At 36.5% G+C, this 20167-nt stretch overlaps 3 protein-coding genes across 3 annotated transcripts; 2 read left to right on the top strand and 1 right to left on the bottom strand.

Moving 5' to 3' along the window:
• The first annotated feature begins 10695 nt into the window (after positions 1-10695).
• On the top strand, positions 10696-14414 carry LOC148910111 (TNF receptor-associated factor 5-like). The gene is made up of 8 exons (XM_089032514.1): positions 10696-10878; positions 10979-11123; positions 11342-11446; positions 11873-12037; positions 12283-12360; positions 12522-12611; positions 12771-12886; positions 14048-14414. Exons 1-8 carry the CDS (start codon positions 10733-10735, stop codon positions 14412-14414), a joined length of 1212 nt encoding a protein of 403 aa, XP_088888640.1. The 5' UTR covers positions 10696-10732.
• Positions 14415-15073: 659 nt separating this feature from the next.
• LOC116289127 (WD repeat-containing protein 46) lies at positions 15074-16884 on the top strand. Its single transcript, XM_089032662.1, has 5 exons — positions 15074-15292; positions 15747-15841; positions 16256-16366; positions 16473-16577; positions 16706-16884. The coding sequence occupies exons 1-5, from the start codon at positions 15175-15177 to the stop codon at positions 16820-16822; spliced, it is 546 nt and encodes a 181-aa protein (XP_088888788.1). The 5' UTR covers positions 15074-15174; the 3' UTR covers positions 16823-16884.
• A 720-nt stretch (positions 16885-17604) lies between these two features.
• On the bottom strand, positions 17605-18498 carry LOC116289126 (pyroglutamylated RF-amide peptide receptor-like). The gene has a single exon (XM_089032513.1). It carries the CDS (start codon positions 18496-18498, stop codon positions 17605-17607), a length of 894 nt encoding a protein of 297 aa, XP_088888639.1.
• Positions 18499-20167: the final 1669 nt, after the last annotated feature.

Here is a 20167-nt window from a genome sequence, read left to right as displayed (position 1 = left end):
CGCTTATGGTGTACGGTAACCTTATATATTTTCACAACTCATTTCTCTTCGCCGGCAAGTGTACGAGAAAGAAATTAACCTGTGATACAATGGCTGTAGAGCGCAGTGATTTTTTTCGTGCTAAACCTACACCCGGGTTCTAAACCCTAAATAAGCGCACATTAGACATAACTGACTTTGACGAATTCGCAAGTTAAAATGTATGCCATTTTGACTAGTTCAGTCGTGACGGCGTCTATATGCTGCACCAGGTGTCTGTCTGTTGTATGGCTGTATATTTCAAGTAACCTCGGATCGGTGTGTGTTCTCGATCACACATTATATTGTATATACCACATGAACATTGTGACCCACTGTGCATGCGCACACTCGCACATAGTATTCTCTTCGGAAAAATTATATTTAAAGAATAAAGGAAATATGCAAGTTGAAGTAAGATAATACAATTAAAGCCTGAAGTAAAAATTCAATGAATTAAACCTTTTTTTGCTGATGTATTAAAGTAAACAGAAACGCTTATGTACAACGTCAACATATTTAGGAAAGACTCATTTTCATAAGACTCGCATCGTGGTTTGAGCCAGATCCATCGAAAAAAAAAACACGCAATAACGCAACGCTTTTTGTTAGACAAAAAGAATAATTCCTGAAATAAAGCACTCGGCCTGACTTTTAGATTAAAAACAAAATCCAGGATTCCTTTTTCAGACGACTTAGCTAATAGTCCGTCGAAGTCGAACTCGTCTTTCTTAATTGAAGTGGCTTCAGACAATCAATTCATCACAACCAATTCACTTCCAAACTCAACAAAATAACAAAGACCTAAACGAAGTAGGTGTTAAAAGGAAAATAAAAGGACGACTTATCATCTTACCAGCTAAATTGGGCATGGGGTAAAACATGGACTGGACTCTTGGACTCTTGGACCCTGGACTCTTGGACTATTCTTTGGACCCATGTTTGAACCATTATATTTTTCATAACTATTGGTCATTATATACATTAGTCTTTTTTTTAATCACTTGTAAGGTTTTTATTTTGCTGCCATATGGCCGCGTTCAAATCAATTTATTTGCATGCATACCGAGCTTGCTTTTATCTCCCATGTGTAAAATGATACTTGACGACAGATTTGTAAAGTATAACTCTAGCTGAAAAAAATAAAAACATTGCTTCGAAAACGGACTACCATTCTTCACGGTCATAAAATAATGTATCTTTTACAACACAATCCTCAGCACTACTGCAACCTCGGATCTTCAAGTCTTTTATATGCTATCTAGATGGCTATACAGAGACCACACAGAGCATAGATAAGCGAAATTGTCATGGAACGACTACTAAATCAAGCTTCGAACGAACGCAAATCAAAGTAACCTTTTTCAAATGAAAGGCTATGCTAGTCACGTGCATGCAATACAAAGTATAAAGACAGCCTATACGTTGAGATCCCTTTGTACAACCCTTCAACCACATACACTGGCAAACAGTCAGTCTGGCCATACATTCTTACCGCGCTCTTCTGTTACGATGTTGAATGTCATAGGACAAAAAAAGACAATAAAAACCCCACAACATAGCATAGCCTTTCATTTGAAAATGTTACTTTGACTTGTGCTCATTCAAAGCTTGATTTAGAAGTCGTTCCATGACAATTTCACTTATCTATAAATTGATTTGAACGCGGCCATATGGCAGCAAAATAAAAACCTTACAAGTGATTAAAAATAAAAAACTAATGAATATAATGACCAATAGTTATAAGAAATATAATGGTTCAAACATGGGTCCAAAGAATAGTCCAAGAGTCCAGGGTCCAAGAGTCCAGTCCATGTTTTACCCTATGCCGCTAAATTGAGTATTTTAAAAAAATATGAAATTGAGCGAAATACTTTGAAACCTTCGAATGTCAACAAGCATAAGGACACAGGAAGCCCAGTCTCTGTAACGTCAACTATAGTATCCACGAGTTCGCCATAGGGTGGTTTGATTGCTATTGAAAATATAAACACTATAGCGCAAACCACTGCATTGCAAATTGTACTTTGATAAACTTTGATTGGATTGTGTGAGCAAAGCCAACTTGACAAAGACTCGTTACATTCAAATCACAAAACTCATTAAGTTAGTCAACACAGATATAGTGGGAAAGTATACTCTTTAATTTCAAGAATAAGTTTATTTACTTACACAACAAAAGAAATATGAGATGAACAAAAAATGATCTTCAAACAATTAGTTTTATCTAAGATATCACAATCGCTAAATGATGAAGTGACAACAGTTTGAGTGTAGTAATCGAAGAACTTGACTGTTTTGTACCCTAATACAGTTAATACACCTTTTGCTGTTCATTAACCGCAAAGGAATATTCATTGGAGCGAAGAAGCATTGTCATTAGAGCGAACAGGCATACAATAAGGCGAACGGAGTCTCAATAGTGCGATGGAACGTTCATTAAGAAATTTAGCATTGAATTTGACAATCATGAATATGTTTGCGTGGATTCATCAACGTTTTTGAACTTTCATTAGCGTTTTGGTGCAGACAATAAACCACAACACACATTCAATACAGTGTTTTGGACATTTATTTACGCAATACAATATAAGTATATTGTGCTTTTACGATTGTAGATTTTCAAAAACAAAGTGAATTTATCCTTGAATGTGTTCTCTATTTAAACATCTTGGACGATGTGTTTACATGTGGTTGTACCATTGTATGCATTTCTGTGGATCTTCATAGGCACTCAAAAGACGCTAGTCTGACTCATTTGGAATTTGGTTTATTTGTTGAACCATTGCAATATCCAAAAAAGAGGGATTAAAAAACTCAGAACTGACTGATATTTATACCTAACGGCGCTTTGTTTGTACGAAATCGTATTCACGGCTTGTAAAAAAAATGAAAAGACAGTTAAAATCCTACAATTCCTAGTGGAAAATATACTTATATTGTATTGCGTAAATAAATGTCCAAAACACTGTATTGAATGTGTGTTGTGGTTTATTGTCTGCACCAAAACGCTAATGAAAGTTCAAAAACGTTGATGAATCCACGCAAACATATTCATGATTGTCAAATTCAATGCTAAATTTCTTAATGAACGTTCCATCGCACTATTGAGACTCCGTTCGCCTTATTGTATGCCTGTTCGCTCTAATGACAATGCTTCTTCGCTTCAATAAATATTCCTTTGCGGTTAATGAACAGCAAAAGGTGTATTAATACTATCAAAACAGTAAAGCAAGAAATTTTTCCTTGAATCAAAAATAATAAAAGAAAGCAATATACTTATAAGCACTAATATTGAGAAAGAAGTGATCAGCTTTGGAAAGGCGGCTCCACTTTGAGAGTCACATGGCTTGCTGTAAACAATGATCGGCAGTCCTTTATGTTCTTCGCTTAAAGTACTTACGATCTTCGTTTCTTCGTCGGTAGTACTTTGTTGATATTCATTAGTTGAGTCCTTTGTCGTTTCAGAGCCTGTATAAGTTAGTGTATAAATCGCTTTTAATAAGATAAGTAGCTTGTTTGATAGATATTTCACGATAGGCAGTAAGATAGGCAGTTTCACGATAGATTCGCCGTATCTCTCCAAATGCCCTTTCGAAAAACGCTCGACATCTTTTAGTGTGGCTATACCGCGAATAGTGTGTGGATTCGTATGTGATTTGAGCGTATTTAAAGAGGAGGTTGAATCCATACTGTACATCGGATCGTTCGCCATTGAAATATTTACACAGAGCACATGGTAGAATGTCACGTGACTGAGAAGGTTGATCATACTGCGCATGCGAGGGCACTTTATCGATGAAGACAAAAAATAATACTACGACGACGAAGAAAGGCGAATCCTAACCTCGCGGTTCCACAGGAACCCCGAGTAATAACTTTTACCGATGGCTATTGTGTCTATTGTGGCTGTTGATGGAATTTCCAGCATCCAGATAACTCATACAAGCAGTAACATCTTTTTTTCTTCTTTTTGATTTTTACCATGGTAAATGTTGCCTGTCTCGATGTCTTCAACTCGCCAAGGGGGACCAAAAATCCTGAGTCGACTCAAAGTACTAGGGTGCTTGCCATTTATCAATCAAGTTCGGAAATTTTGGACAGAATGATAATGGTGACTCAGTGATGACCATCAAGCAGCAGTAATCATGTCGGATTTAGCCACAGGCTTACCATCTCTTCTTCTCCTCTCTCACACACACAAACATAGCTCACGCCAAACGCCAAAAACCGGCCTTAAGGGTGGCTGCCTACTTTTGAACGTTCGAATTGAGCCCACGATGAGCGCGCGCTCAAAAACCGCTGAAAAATCTACAAGATTTTATTGAAGAACCATACGCGTTTTGAGCTTCAACAGGGCAAAACCCTCACATTTTGCACGGGACTCTATATTTTTTGATAGCTCATTCGAAGAAACTCCTAAAAATCTAGGTTATATCAACATTTTAGGAAAAGTTTAAATCAGGAACACGTGAAAAAATAGATTTTTGTAGGAATTTTTGTTCGACTTTATGAGATTTTCTAAGAGCACCGAAACTACAAAATATGACAAATCAATGTATCTCTCTGTCTTTTTGTCGAAAATATCCATGTATTATTGTAGAATGATTGACTAGCCTTCATTTATGCAATCATATAGTCTGCAAATAACTATTATCTTATTCATCTTAATTTTTTTCTAATCACTTCTAGTGGCGCAATTTTTACTCCAAAAGCTCGTGCGTAGGCTTCCATTAAATGCTGATTATCTCGAAAACGAGCTCGGGACACCCTATTTTTCTTTCCAGATTTGGAATCAGCATTAAATTTCAATTCGGAAAATCGAAGTTTTAAAAAAAGCTTAAATCAATTTCCAAAAGTAGGCAGTCACCTTAAAACGCATCGGACGAAGAAATGACACTCAAATTTCATGAAGTGAATGATTAAACTTTATTTTGACAGCATTTAATTCTTAGGAAGTCTTCAGAAGATGTATTTTTGATAAGATGAAATCACTCGATAATTCAAAATTTTATTAACGGGCGAACGCCATAAGAGACCACAGGGAGCCCACACATCCGAAACCACAGATACTTCGGATGGTAAGCCTGTGATTTAGCATATCAGAAACTACTCTATGTTGTATTTTATACTTGGCTCATAATATTACTAAGTAATTTGTTTGGGGGAAAAGAATCATGAGAGGCCACGAGAGAATTCGCAAAAGTAATTCAAGTAATATCACCCAACAGAGCAGATAAATAAACCATTAGGGTTTTTCTAAATCTTGTGTTTTTCACAGGCCTCTGTATTTCAAACGTATCAACATAACAATACAATTATTAACATACGACGTGTGAGAATGAAATTAATGTTTTTCACGCATGCACGGGTAATTTCTTGAAAATAGATGTGAATTCTTTCTGTCACTTGCTGTGTTTGTGTATTTATCGATAATGCCGTTTCCACCATGCCCAACGTTTTTATTTTGCATTGTTGCTTTTCTGCTTGAATATATCAAAGTTTTACAAGGAAATGTAGCTCCTCCGCCTATTTATTTGAATGCAATTGTGCAATTTATACTAAATTTTAATGCAACTATACAAATCTTGGACTGTAAACCACATGTGCTAATTCGAAGATATTACCCGAGGGTTGGCGCCCTGAATATTAACTCTAGAGTTTGGAACGATGTAGCACAAACACCAGAAGATTTCTGGCTACAAACTGGAGAAACTCCGCACAGTTTACTTCGTGTAGTGAATACAGTGTACATCGATATTAATAGAAGACTTCGAAATCCGTGGAGAGTCAGGAACCGGATCAGACAGACCCGGCCGAACAATCTTTGTATTCACGATAGGGTATTGATGGTATTTATATGGCTTAGACAATATCCTACACTGGAAGTTCTTGCAGCACGTTTTGGTGTGTGGCCGTCGTGTGTTTCGGACAACATTTATCTCATTCTGCCAATCTTACATGAACATTATTTTGACCGCTACGTATCCTGGCCAAGTGAAAGGGAGTGGAACGTACACCGCAACAGGCATCAACAGTTCCCTAACGCAATTGGAGCCATAGATGCTTTTGCTGTACAAATAAGTAGACCACAAGGACCACATCAGCGACTTTATTACAGACGTGATCGTGGTTTTCACTTCCTCAACAGTCATGTTATTGTTGACAATGATGGATATATTCGTTTTAGTCGTCATGGTTTCTTGGGTCATTCAACAGATGCCGACACATATAGACGACTACCCCAAATTGGACATAATCTTCAACTCAACATGCCGCCAAATACTTTCCTTCTGGCCGACGGTGGCTACCCTTCAAGATATCCTCTCATCACACCTTTCCGTAGGATAAGGGGGCGTTACAACGCTCTGCAAGCACAAGCAAGCCGTGACCACAGACGCATCAGAGTACATGTAGAGCACCGTATAGGAGATGTCCGCATCTACCGTAGTGTACCTGGACGTCACGGGCGATTTCGTCAGAGGAGATACCTCAGTCCTTTGGTCACTGACGTCGTTATCGCATTTACAAATAGAAGAAGGCACCTTATTGCACGCATGAGAGAAATGCTCATAGACTCACTGTAAGGACACGTCATATGAATGACCGGAGATGACTATCATTAAACGGCCCGTGAAAAAAAAAAAGTACGAGTCTAGTTGAAGCGTAATAATTACACTCTATCAACTGTTGAGTTAAAGCGCATGCACTAAATCCGTGATACAAATAGTAATAAACGAGGCTTATTTGCATGCTATTCAATTCTCATTTAATTTCATGGTTTATTCCATTCTTTGTACAAATTGGATGTTTTACTTTATACGTGAATTATAAATGAACAATCTAAGAGTCATATTCAAGTTTGAATCAGAATTTTTCTCAATTGTCTAATTGAATGAATCAAGATGGAAATAAAACAGATTTCACGGGTTGATGAAACCACCCTATCATATAATTCTCTATGGACACACATATATCTTTCCCTCGACAATAGACTAACTAAAATGATGATAACAATTGTTTATTAACAAAAACTATTTAAGTGACACAAAGTAAGCTCGCTTTTAGAACTAGATTTTTGTATGACATGTTTGATTACAAGGTATCAAACCAACAAAAACCAAAAACATAGTATTATTGACCCATTTATCTCTGAATTTAATTGGCACTTGACTCCGAGCTGCTGGAACTCATGTCCATCCCTTGCGCCTGTGCGCTCTTTAGGAGGTATTTCATATGAAGCTTTGCGGCCTTCAAACCTACGTACATAAGTTCATCGGCTTTCTTGGTTAAAGTTTTGGCCTTTTCACCTTTCTTCAATCTTTTAGCTGGTTTTTTGCCCTTCTTCTTCTTTTCGTCTCCTTTCGAACCAGAGCTGACAGTATTTAGCATGTTCAGTACAGACTAGACACGCGCCAAGTTCAAAACGTTCAGGCAATAGTCGTTTGCTCTACTCAAGTGTAAAATGAATGTGGAAAAATCTACCATAGATGGTAAGTCACCTAAATATTTGAGTAAATTGTTAGTTATGATAACGTTTCTAAAAAAATAATTAAAAAATAGTAAAATTAAAAATTAAAAATTAGTAAAAAAATAATTAAATGATTTACCGCGAATTTTCTTTTTCTTTCATTATAGAACTAAGAACTCAAAGCTGCAGTGGAAATGGTGCACGTGCTAGAAAAGACGCCATATCAGATGCGGAAAGAATCTTATATCGACAGGCTATTGCGGCAATTGGGAATGATTGGAGAAAGATTTTAGGCTTCTTTGTAAATCACAAGGAATTGTTATCTGAAGATGTCAAACAGAAGTACGCAACTGCGTTTAAAAACAAAGATGCTGTCAAGTCCATCAGAAACCGTCTGTCAAACATTGGTAGAAAAGTAAGAGATGCACCAGAAATACGCGAACGAGAGGAACGAAGCGCCAAAAGCATGAACAACATGACTGCCGAAGATATAATCGTGAGAATGAAGAATGTTCAAGCACAGGACAAAGACGACCCTCTATGTAACTCATCGAGGTGTGATAGCGAAGCGGCAGATCAGCTGCATCAACCAGGAACAAGTTACAATACTCTCTCGTGTGACGAGAGAATATCTTCGAATTAGCACATGTGTATAGTTGCATTAAAATTTAGTATAAATTGCATAATTGCATTCAAATAATAGGCGGAGGAGCTACATTTCCTTGTAAAACTTTGATATATTCAAGCAGAAAAGCAACAATGCAAAATAAAAACGTTGGGCTTGGTGGAAACGACATTATCGATAAATACACAAACACAGCAAGTGACAGAAAGAATTCACATCTATTTTCAAGAAATTACCCGTGCATGCGTAAAAAACATTAATTTCATTCTCACACGTCGTATGTTAATAATTGTATTGTTATGTTGATACGTTTGAAATACAGAGGCCTGTGAAAAACAGAAGATTTAGAAAAACCCTATTACATACACTTTTGGCGAATGCTAGACATAGGGGAACCCCCTAATACATATCATACGTTATAAACAAAACTGTAAATTTTCGATGTGAATATTCCCATAAGGTAAGCAAATTCTTCTTTTTCGCATTGTAAAGCATAAAAACTGGGAAAACACGTCGAAACATCGCTTTTTTAATGTTTTCTAGAATCGCTTATAGATAGTCGATGTTTGCATACGCTTCTCAGTTCCGCCCCCGCATCCAAGCAAGAATATTCCATGATTGAACTCGTTCTAATAATCCGGGGAAATTTCTGCATAATTTCTGCAAAATCTCGCGTTTTACTAATGGTATCCCTGTGTGTTTAATGATTTGTATGATATTCAATATTATTAGAATATTATTAATGAAGTAAGAGATCCTCGAGTCCTGAAAAATTAGAAATTAACGCAGACATTTTTAAAACCACAAGTCGACCTTTGGGTAGAAAAACATTTCCCTTGCACTGACTTATCTCGTTTACTGCTCTGACTGAATATCTACTCGCAAAAATTCAGACTTGTATGATATTCAATATTATTAGAATATTATTAATGAAGTAAGAGATCCTCGAGTCCTGAAAAATTAGAAATTAACGCAGACATTTTTAAAACCACAAGTCGACCTTTAGGTAGAAAAACATTTCCCTTGCACTGACTTATCTCGTTTACTGCTCTGACTGAATATCTACTCGCAAAAATTCAGACTTAACGTCATTTCACTTTGTTTAAACTGTGGGATTTTAAAATTGGGAATGATCGGAACGATAGTCTTTTTAATGCAAACAATGAAAACATTATTTCAAAAACTAAAAAGTTAACAATTTAATTTGCTAAAACCTTAAGTGGCCATAAGGTGTGGGATTTTGCTCTCTTTATCTGTCAATTTTTTCAACTATTTAAACGAAAATTCTAAAATTGAAGAAATGGAATTCAAAGTTTAATTTTAATTGATAAAAAAATCGAAAATTGGGGCCAAATTTAATAAATCGATAATTCAATTATATTAAAAAGACGAATGGCCATATAAGGTACACGCATTCTAAAATGTTAGGAACCACAATAATGTTGGATATCAGAAGTTGACCAGGGTTTTGTCACAGGTCTCAGATCGGAATTAACTAGTGCAATCCCTGTGCTAACACATCTTTAACCATCAGCATATGTATGCATTTGTTTTTGGTGGAAAAACAAATGTGCAAGCTTCAATTTGCTAAAATTAGTCAATCCCATCCTTTGACAGTAGAGTGCAAACAATTAATCAGTGAAACACTAATTACTAAATAGTACGAATAGTGCTAATTAAACAATAGAAAACAATGGAATTCGCATGAAATTGTGCTATTTAGTATTACTAAAGTTTTACGGTTATATTGTTTGCACTCTAATTTTAAACACATTTTTTGGCCTGTTCACTAACTTAAGTATAAACTTCATGAAGGTGTATTCAAATACCATAATTTCTAGAATGCTTTGGCTTTGCCTCACTTTTATAATATAAAAAAATCAAAAGCAGAAATTGAAATAACAAACCAAGCAACTCCTGCATTTGAGGCTAAACCTGCACATACTAGAAATGAAGGTATTTTTAAGAGCAGTGAATTGACAATGTAATAATAAACGCAGAAAGGTATATGTAGCTTTTGATATCATGATATATTTTTAACTTTTCTAATTATTTTGCTTTATCATTTATGTTACAGGTTTTATTGGTATATGAAGTGACGAAGTGAACAGAAACATCTTCGTTATTCATAAAAATAAAGTTAAAGTTGAGCCAAGAAGAATACTTGCATAAAGCTACAAAACCTATATTACTGTTATTAAATAGTCATATTGGCATAGCGACTTTATAGTAGGTTAATTCTAATAATAGCAGAAACAACAGTCATTAACAATTTTGGACACACCATTAACAAAAAATACTGTATATTTTACATTTCAATCAAGGAAGCTTTAAAACATTAACTTACATATATCCATTTGGGATTTATATACATAATATATACATATTGTATGTTATTATAAAAACTACGTAACCTATTGCTATATGGTTGAGGATTAAGATTGTATTCTAGGAAGAAGGCTACAACAAGTTAGATAGTAGATTTATTGTATTTTTAAGCCAACTTAAATAGTAGCCAGCATAATAGACTCATAGTATAGCTTGTTTGCTACCTGCATCTAAACTAGTAAGATATAATAGATTAAGCTGTTTGATCATGTACTTGTATTCTATAGATAATGCCTGGTTATAGTCTATTGTCATCTGATCAGGACAAAATGTATCCAAAGTATCTGTGTAGCTACTGTAAGCTGCTGCCGAGAGATGCAAAACAGACGTCATGTGGACACTTCTATTGTGAATCATGCATTGCAAATCTGATGAAGTAAGTAGTTATAATGAATTGATGGCATTTTACTTCTTGAAGTTGCTAGAAAAAATATTCACTGTATTGGTTTTGATATCTTTCCATTTTTATCTTCTTAAATGAGAGAGCAGGACTCAACTGAGTCTATTCCTTTTTTTATCTTTTCTTTTCTTGAGCTTTTAATCGTGATTCATATATTCAACTTCTTTAGGGATAATCAAATGGTTTGTCTTGAAGACAAGGAGGTTATTGATCCTAAAGAGGTAAAACATATTTCATGCTTATTGAAGAGATCTTTAAATCATCAAAATATTTCTGTATGCCCAGCCATTTTCTAGTTCACAGCAGATCTAACTGATTATGAGCAGATCATAGCAGTAACTGGTTCAAGGAGAGACTCGTCCAGAGGCGCTGTGCATCTTGGGATTTATTGGGGTTATTTTTTGTTGATAACACAGATGGTATGATATGATATCTTTAGGTTTACCCGGACAACTTTGTACGCAGAGAAGTATTATCACTAGTAGTGAAGTGTGTTAACACAGAAAAAGGATGCAAATGGACCGGTGAAGTCAGACACTTGGAGGTAAAATATACGCGCATCAGTAATATTATGAAAGATTGAAGGAGTATGTAGTGACGAGGGAACCCAAAATTCACCACGGAAATTTTCTCAGGTTTATCGCTGTAATCCAAAAGATAAAATGAATCAGTAACTCTTCAATCTTAATATTTTTTATGAATTTGAATTTGAGGTTCGCCCTCTCTTGTTAATACCATTTGCTAGGTTTCTTTTTTTCCACGGTTCTCCTGTTTTCCTCCCCCCACAAAACTGAACACACTAAATTCCAATTCGATCTGTGAGTTAGCCGTACCCTGACTTCGCTCAGCCCAGAGGTTGTTTCAGGGTATCGATAACATTTGACGGTTGACACTTACCTGTCGCAATGTCTTCCATCGAGACAGCTTAGCAGTCTCTAACTGATGTTTTTTATTCGCTATTATTTCATAGGAGCACGTTAAACAGTGTGAATTCCAGGAGGTTCATTGTATCCACTCTGAATGTGGGATGAAAGTAACACGACGTCAGCTACCAAGTCATCTGAGAACAGATTGTAAACACAGAATGACACAGTGTTCCTACTGCAGGAAAGATGTATCAGTAGCCAAAATGACGGTATGATACACTTAGAGTAGACATGGTACGGAATTGACGTTATCCGTTGAATCAATCACATTGCGCTACATCGTTGTCCAGCCAATCAAAATGCTTAAACGTGGCACTGTCACATGCGATGCACAATGCATCATGGGATTCTTAAACGGTGCACTTTAACTCATGGTATCCTACGATACAATGCACGATGCTACGTAATGTTAATGTTACTTTTAATTACATCATTGAATCTATTGCTTTCACAGGAGCATCATAAGGATGAATGCATGATGTTTCCAGTGTCTTGTCCGAAATGTAACAAAGAGGGAATCCCGCGGGACATGGTAAGTCATCAGCTCCGTTTTTGTAATCTTTTACTGTTTCAGACCCACTTCAACTTGATACGGTCGAACGCTATTTTCGGTTTGTAAGAACGGTTATTTTTTTTTAAATAAAGAGGTTTGTGTTTTTATATTTTACGGTTATTCGTCCTTGTTTCTTCTAGATGTCTGTTCATTTGGACCCACTGCAGGGAGATTGTTCAGAAGTCGAAGGACCCTGTCCTTTCTCTGCTATAGGGTGTCCAGTAAAAGAGGTAAGCTAAGCCAAGTTTTTTTGGTTCTCCTTCTCCGTCATCGGAAGTGCGCACGCACCTAGCCCCAGCATTCCTGTCGGTCAGCACCAGTAATTTCTAAGCGCTGAAAAAAAGGACTTTTTAAACGACGTCTTTCTTCGTTTTTCTCTGTGTATGTAGGTCATGAACAAGAAACGTCGTTCCAAACACTTGGCTGAAAATGTTGCAGATCACTTGAGTTGGCTTCTGAAGGACTATTTGGACCTGAAAAGTCGTGTAGAAACAGATATGAAATAGATAGCTAGCTAACTAATTACTAACTTTGTGCTATTGGTTGCCTAAGTCTAATTAGTCAAAGAAATAGGTGAGCCGTGACGGGTGAACTAGTGCACGTGTGCTACTCAAGGGCGCGCATTTTTAAATATTTTTAAGCACGCTTGCAAAAACTGAAACAATATTTTATTGTACATGCTTTTCCTTCGTATAATTTGACATGTTCGCATTTTAGAATTCGTATCTGTTAAACAAAAAAGTGGAGCTTGATTCATGTTTTATGACTTGATATTCAGCTGATGACTGTATAATCTTCAAATTGTCTAGTGTTTAAGTAATTGCTTTTTCGTTCTTAAAGCTAAATTACAAACGACGATAGTTTTTCTTCATTAATTGTCCACACTGCGGGCAGAAGCAAAAGTGGCGTTCTACGAAGCTCAAACAAGTAGGGCTAATACGGTTCAAGGGAAATGGTTTTTGGACTGGCCAAAGCCAATACGCAGTAGGCACCTGGAGTACTGGAACACAACATGCACATTGGAGGAATTTATGCCTTTCTCGCCATTTCCAAGGAACAAATAAGAAGATTTTATAGAACTTATATTTAACTTGCTTTTTAAATTATCTAATCAATAACGATTTTGATGTTCTACAAATCTTAATTACAAAAAAATATAAAGATAAAAATGGTAGATAACACGTTTATTTGCGTACTGGGTCTTTTTTAGCTATAGTTGTTTGAGTCTTGATTTGTTTTAGTTTATAAATGCGTATTGTCTTGATCTTTAGCGTGATAAAACAAATAAAAATGGTAGATAACACGTTCATTTGCGTACTGGGTTTTTTGTGTCATGATTTACTGCAGAATTAAATGTGCGCCTTGTGTCTTGATTCTTAGCTCAATTCAATAAACTTGTTAGAAAAAACGTTCATTTGCGTAATGAGTTGTTACTCTAGTAAACGCCCGTGCCCTTGTCATGCCTCACTGAATTCCTATGTGTTGTCTAATTAAGAGCTAACTATCTCCTATTTAATCCTAACTATTTCACGGGTATATTATTTGCACTCTAAAATATGTGGTTTTTGGTAAATAATAATATTTGATTTATTTTTCAACCAATACTTTTTTGACTTTTTTGACTGAGATAACTGAAAGAAAATGCATGATGAATAATCTAAACAAGCCAGTTGTTACAGATGGAGCAACGCTTGGCCAGCGCATCAGATGTTGAAATCGCTTCTTCTGCAGTGACTTACAAAACACCAACTGACAAGGAGTCCAAAGAATTGCTTAAGGATCTGAGAAAAAGAATCACGAACGTGGAGAATACCGTGGCACAGACGCAGGTGTACCATATTGATAACATCCGAAGAACAACCGAACAGGGCGAAGCTGTTGCTGAAGTGAGACGAAAGGTAGAAGAATTAGAAGAGTCACAAAAGAGGCTGGAGACGCGGATCCAAGAGCTGGAAAGTGAAACAGCAATGAGTAATATAGCACTAGCTGACTTGGGAGAAGCCTTAACTGAGTTCTTAACTTTACATCTTTAAAAATTAAATGTAAAATGTATTATGAAAATAAGATAGATCCAATAAGTTTATCAATAATGAAAAAAAATTATCTTGATTTTTTCACCAAATTTTGATCTACAATTATTAGTTATGAATATTAAAATAAAAATTATAGGATAAAATCTGCAAATTCAGGGTAAAAACGTTTTTAGATCCGCACAATCCACTCAACCGAAGTCCAGTCCATTCCACGCATGCTCGGTTCTAAATTTTCCAAATTTAAAAAAACGCTCGTAATTCAGAATCTAAAAAGATAAATCAGTTTTTAAAGGTTGGGTATGTTTTTGCTATACATTAAGATTATCCATGCCCTTTCAAAAGCAAAAAAATTCAATTTTTTAAACGATAAAAAAATTTGCCATACAAGATCTAGCATTTTAGCATTGACTGAATAGAACACTCAATGGACGTTGGTAACAAATGAAAGTCTCATATGTACTAAAGTGTTTAACTGTTAGCAGATGGCCAGCCAAGAAGCAAGGCAATATTGTTTTATTTGGACTAATTTCTAACATACTATTTATTAGTGATTTTATGATAAGTATAAGTATGGCATTGTTGTAATCAATCTGCAATGAGATTATTTTTGGCCTACAGCCTCAGTCCTCCAGATTTTTGAAAACAACCAATATGTTAATTAATATTTATAAATTTGGTCATACATGTGATCCTATTATCCATACTCGTTATTGGTATTTTTCTTTAGGTGTGGCAAAACCCTTTTCTAGAGAAACAGAAAATGCCCTACATGACCCATTTAGTCCCATCATGCACTGTACATGATCTACAGTTCTGTCCATACGAAGATGTTCTGGGTATTGGCCATTCACAGGGCATCAGCAGTATATTAATACCTGGTAAAGAATCACATGCCCTTCTTTGTCTCTTAATCTTTACCTTTGGCATTAACTTTTCCCATTGCAGACCATTCATGTATTTGAGGATACATAAGATTCTTTGTTTGAGTTGTATCCATATTCATGTGTCTTCTCATGCGCAACTGTTAGACAAAGAAATGACACCCTAGGGAATGACACGTGGTCTGAAATGGGAACCCTAACCCTAAAACTATCATGCTCAAGGTAAAGCAGTTTATAAAATGTATAAGAGCACTTTTCATATGGGTGGCAAATGGTATAACAAATCTGCAATTATACAGTTACCATTCATAACGTAAGTGTAACTACATGCAATGTGGCCACTTCAATGCTATGCCATGTCATAGCATGTAAATGCTGTCAGTCAGTGGCACATGTTTCTCACTGATAAATAAAATAGCCTTTCAGTGATGTTCTTTTTATGAATGTGTAGGTGCTGGAGAACCTAACTATGATGCTCTAGAAGCAAACCCATACCAGAACAAGAAACAACGACAAGAATCTGAAGTCAAAGCACTTCTCGATAAAGTATGTTCATTTACATAAATATATACATATACACCTAATTGAAAAAATGTTGTCGGGTTCAAAAAAAAAAAAAAAAGGTTATGTCATAGAGACCGAAGGGGAGCATGGGAAGACAAGCAATTATACTAATTTCAATTATACTAATTTTCTGTGTATTGCAGTTTTCCATTCCTGTGCACATTTTATGCATCATGGCTTTGGCATGTTGTTAATCTAGGTCGAGCCACTTTGCTCTACTGTGCATTTTTACATGTCTATATGCAAATATAATACACATTTCGGAGTACCCAAAATCCTTTTCGGTCTTAGCTTCGATGATATGACCTTCTCTAACCTGACTACGTTTTTTCAATTAGGTGTACATACTACCAAACTCGTGCTATTGGTTGCATTATTCTAATATTTTTTTCTCAGATTCAACCAGAGCTTATATCATTGAACCCAATGGATATTAATAAAGTACGAAAGAAAAAGAAAACCGCATTAGATGATGACGAGGATGATGACGAGGATGATAATGAAAAGGTAATCTGATTGGAATCCTTGTGGTAAAAAGTGTACACAGGGAGCCCATGCCAGTAAGTTTTCTTTGCTTCTTAGTTTTTCATTAACTTGAATTATTTGGTTGAAGGATAAAGATGATGGAAAATTTGAACCTAAATACAAGAAGAAAGGTAGAAGTTCATCTGCAAAAAGGCATTTAAGAAAGAAAGGTCACACAGAGGAAGAGAAAAGGGTGAGTAAAACTACCTTTTTCTTTCATGTTTTCCTTTTTTAACTTCAACTTCAAATCTTGTTTTTGTGGTTGTTGATGATGATGCCTTTTGATTGATAATGGTTTCTGTCTGTTCTCGTCTGTTTCAGTTACAACTTAGGAAAAAGAAAGTAGAAGAGAGAAAGAAACAGAGAGCAGACAAGACAGAATCTATAAGAAACAGCACATCAGCTTTAGAGAGATTTGCTAAGACACCCAGCACTTAAATCCTTATCCCCTCACTCCATTATTACATTAATGAATTATAAGATAATACTTTAACTTAGAATTGAATTATCTGTGGTTTTTGAAGCGTCTCTCATTTTCTCCTCTCAGTCTTGTTGACGTGAATGAATAGAGGCAGGGTGGGGGTCGCATTAGTACAACATTCGGTTCAGTGTTTCAAGTGTTTGTAGCGAGATATTGTATGTTGACACTTTCTATGAGGATATCATACTGTTAAGCTGAATTAGTGTACCAAGGTTAAGCGAACACAAAGCGAACAAAACTTTTTTTGCTGTCGATGATCACAGCTGCTTTGTGTGGGATGCCCACTCCCGAAACGGAAATCGTTCGAGTGAATAACCTACGAATCTCTTATATTGACAGCTTTGATGGAAAATACAGAGAAGCGTATAGTATAGCACTAAAGACGATACAAATGAATGCGGGTAATGTAAAAATCTATTCGGAAGTTCTTTTTTGTTTGCAGTAATAGAGAACAGCCTCGTTTCCTTCGGATATTTCTCAAAGGATCAGACTCAAGCACCTCAGTTTTAGACAATAACCTTTGGTAGATATCTTGATCGTTTCAAACCTCTCTGCTTCTTATCTGGAATAGCCACTTCAGTTCGTCAAGTAAAAGTGTAATACTCGTGATAGTACTTCACGTTTAGAGCACTAATGACTAGTGATACCAAAGGAGGCGCACAGCGGTAATAAATCCACCAATGAGATAGTCTTCTCCGTGAGGATCTGGGACCGAAACTGATGACGGCTGCGAAGGAGACTACCAATGAAAACATTTCAAAATATCCTTGAAAGCGTTACGAAAGTTAGTGCTTTGGAAGGCATAGATAAAAGGATTTACACCTGCCTCTGCGAAAAACCCAAAGTAGTAGTACGAATAATACTCGTAGGAGTTGGCTGTCGCAATATTAATGATAACTATGATTGCTATAGGGAAGTAAAAGATGGCGAATAACACAGTTACTGTTACAGACATTTTGACCACGTGGATCTGTCGTTTGAGTCTCGCTCTCTGAGATGCTGCTGACATTGACTGTACTGCTACTTTATTCTGCGAGTAAAGTGAGTAAGCGATTTTAAGATAGCAGAAACTGATGATTGCGAAGGACAAAAAACAAAAGACGGTAATTCCGAAGAATTTGTAAATATTGATGAAAGATTCAGATGTGGTATTGTACACAAGGCGACATTCTTTTTCGTCATATCCAGTCATAATATACAAGGGAGAGGTGACGATGAAGCTGCTCAACCAGATACTTATCAATGCTATTCTGAGCGTACGGCCTGTCCATCGCGATCCTGAATGTAACGGTGTTACGACACCATGATACCTTTCTACTGCTAAAACAGTTAAAGTGACAATAGCTCCGGAAGTGGCTGTCACTGAAATGTTATATGATAACAACAGTTTACATAGATAATCTGCCAAAGCTCCTTTTTCTAGCCTGACCATAAACTGGACACACCGCACCAGAAGAAAGAAAAGGGATGTAATATCTGAAATGGCAAGGTTTACTAGAAGAAAGTTAGTAGTTGTACGTAAAGAACGCTTCTTCCAGACTGCGACAACAACTAGGACGTTTCCAGCTATGGCTACAAAAGTGATGAGAATAAGAGCAAGGTATAACCAGTCTTTATCGCTTATTATCGCCATCATTGGTATTCACAATGTCGCAATAACTTGCCAGCATTCCATGCCTGGTCTACTCGCACTGAAAAGGGTTCTGCTTGTTGGAAGGAATTAAGCTGGGGTGGATCGATTTTGATTGGTTAATTGAAGAGGACACGGTCGTGATTGGTTAATTGATGCTGACATCATCTTTTCTACTAACATCTGCTTCTCTTTCTCTCTCGACAAAATATCTTCACTTGTTTTAAGTTTTTGCCTTTTGCTGCTCGTTTATAATTGTTAGTCGTTCAAATATGGCCGAGGGCAGCTCTAGACGAGAGATAATAATCAATCTGTAGTGATCATTCAAAGCATGCTGTTTTCTACCTAAGGCCGACCATGGATCCACCCGACACTTGCAGCCATACATCCATTGCCAAGTGAGGCACGCATGCAAATCTTCCACATTCAGAAGGTGTTCAGTATTTACGCCACCATTCACATTTACCTTCGAGCCCTCTTCGTGTGAATAAATGCGATTAAGGCCTGCATGCATAAAGGTGAAAGCTACTAAGTTGCTTCGGCAACACGACTAGAATAGCAAAGATCAAACTTTATAAAACTAAGACCCGCTATCATACAAAAACAAGTTGCAGTTCTGATAGAGAGTTTTAGATTGACTTTTTTTCTTCCCGCAAAAGGCAAACGTGGGCACGTTTTCATCGTTTTCCTGTATTTTACTTTGCCTCTTGCAAACTTTTATAGCACAAACAAATATTCTTCTGTTTTTCTACTACTTGGATTTTGTTGCGATTCATTTTCAGTTATTAAAAAGAATTTTTCACTGATTAACTGACGTTACACGTTTGCCGTGAACGTCAATCCAAAACTCTCTAATGGCAATCCGGCACCTTGGCTCATCTTGCATTCATTTTGCTCTTCACACAGGACATAGAGAACTAAAGCAAGTTCTTCTCTCAATGGAGCCCCTCTTGAAGGCGAGAGACTCCATCGGTGTCAAAGTTACTAAGCTTCAGGTTAACGTAGACTTCCCTATAGTATAGATTGCACGACAGCGCACATGGTGAAGAAGCTGAATTGTAACAGGTTTGAGAAAATCCATCCTTGCAACAAAAAAGGAAGGGAGAAGCTACGAAACCTAATGAAACGAATAGTAAAGCTAGTGGAGAGGGCCTCGGATTAAGAGCCTTACTTGGGGAAATTATCTTATAAACATTCCGGATTTGTCCTCCTGCAGGGATATCAGGAGTATTTTGCTTGGAAGTGTGAAGAGGAGCATGGAAGAACTATTGGCATGCCTGAGGTAGTCTGTGAAAGCTCTCTCAAGGAAAGAGACTCTGCCACAATTTCAATATAAGATAAACCAACATCTTTTTTCGCCTGGCAAGAAGCCATATAGCCAGTCGATCCACTGATACCAGGGGCAGACTTAAGTTGGGAAGCATGTTTTATACGTTAGTAATATTTTCAAACCACAAACTAGATGAGGTTCCTGTAACGCCTAATTTGTACACCCCCATTATTAGATCTATCTCTGATTGGTTCACGTCAACATTAAATCCATTTCTGATTGGTTCATGCCAGTGTTACATCCATCTCGGATTGATTCACGTCAATGTCACATCCATCTCTGACTGGTTCAAGTCAACAATACATCCATCTCTGATTGACCACAACCCAATTGTATTACAGA

This window comes from Actinia tenebrosa, unplaced genomic scaffold, assembly GCF_029948245.1.
Source record: "Actinia tenebrosa isolate PJP-AT-01 unplaced genomic scaffold, QUT_ActTen_1.0 PGA_scaffold1__47_contigs__length_23844297, whole genome shotgun sequence".
NCBI lineage: Eukaryota > Metazoa > Cnidaria > Anthozoa > Actiniaria > Actiniidae > Actinia > Actinia tenebrosa.
Note: the sequence above shows the minus strand (reverse complement) of the source record. Positions and strands in the feature narration are given on the sequence as shown.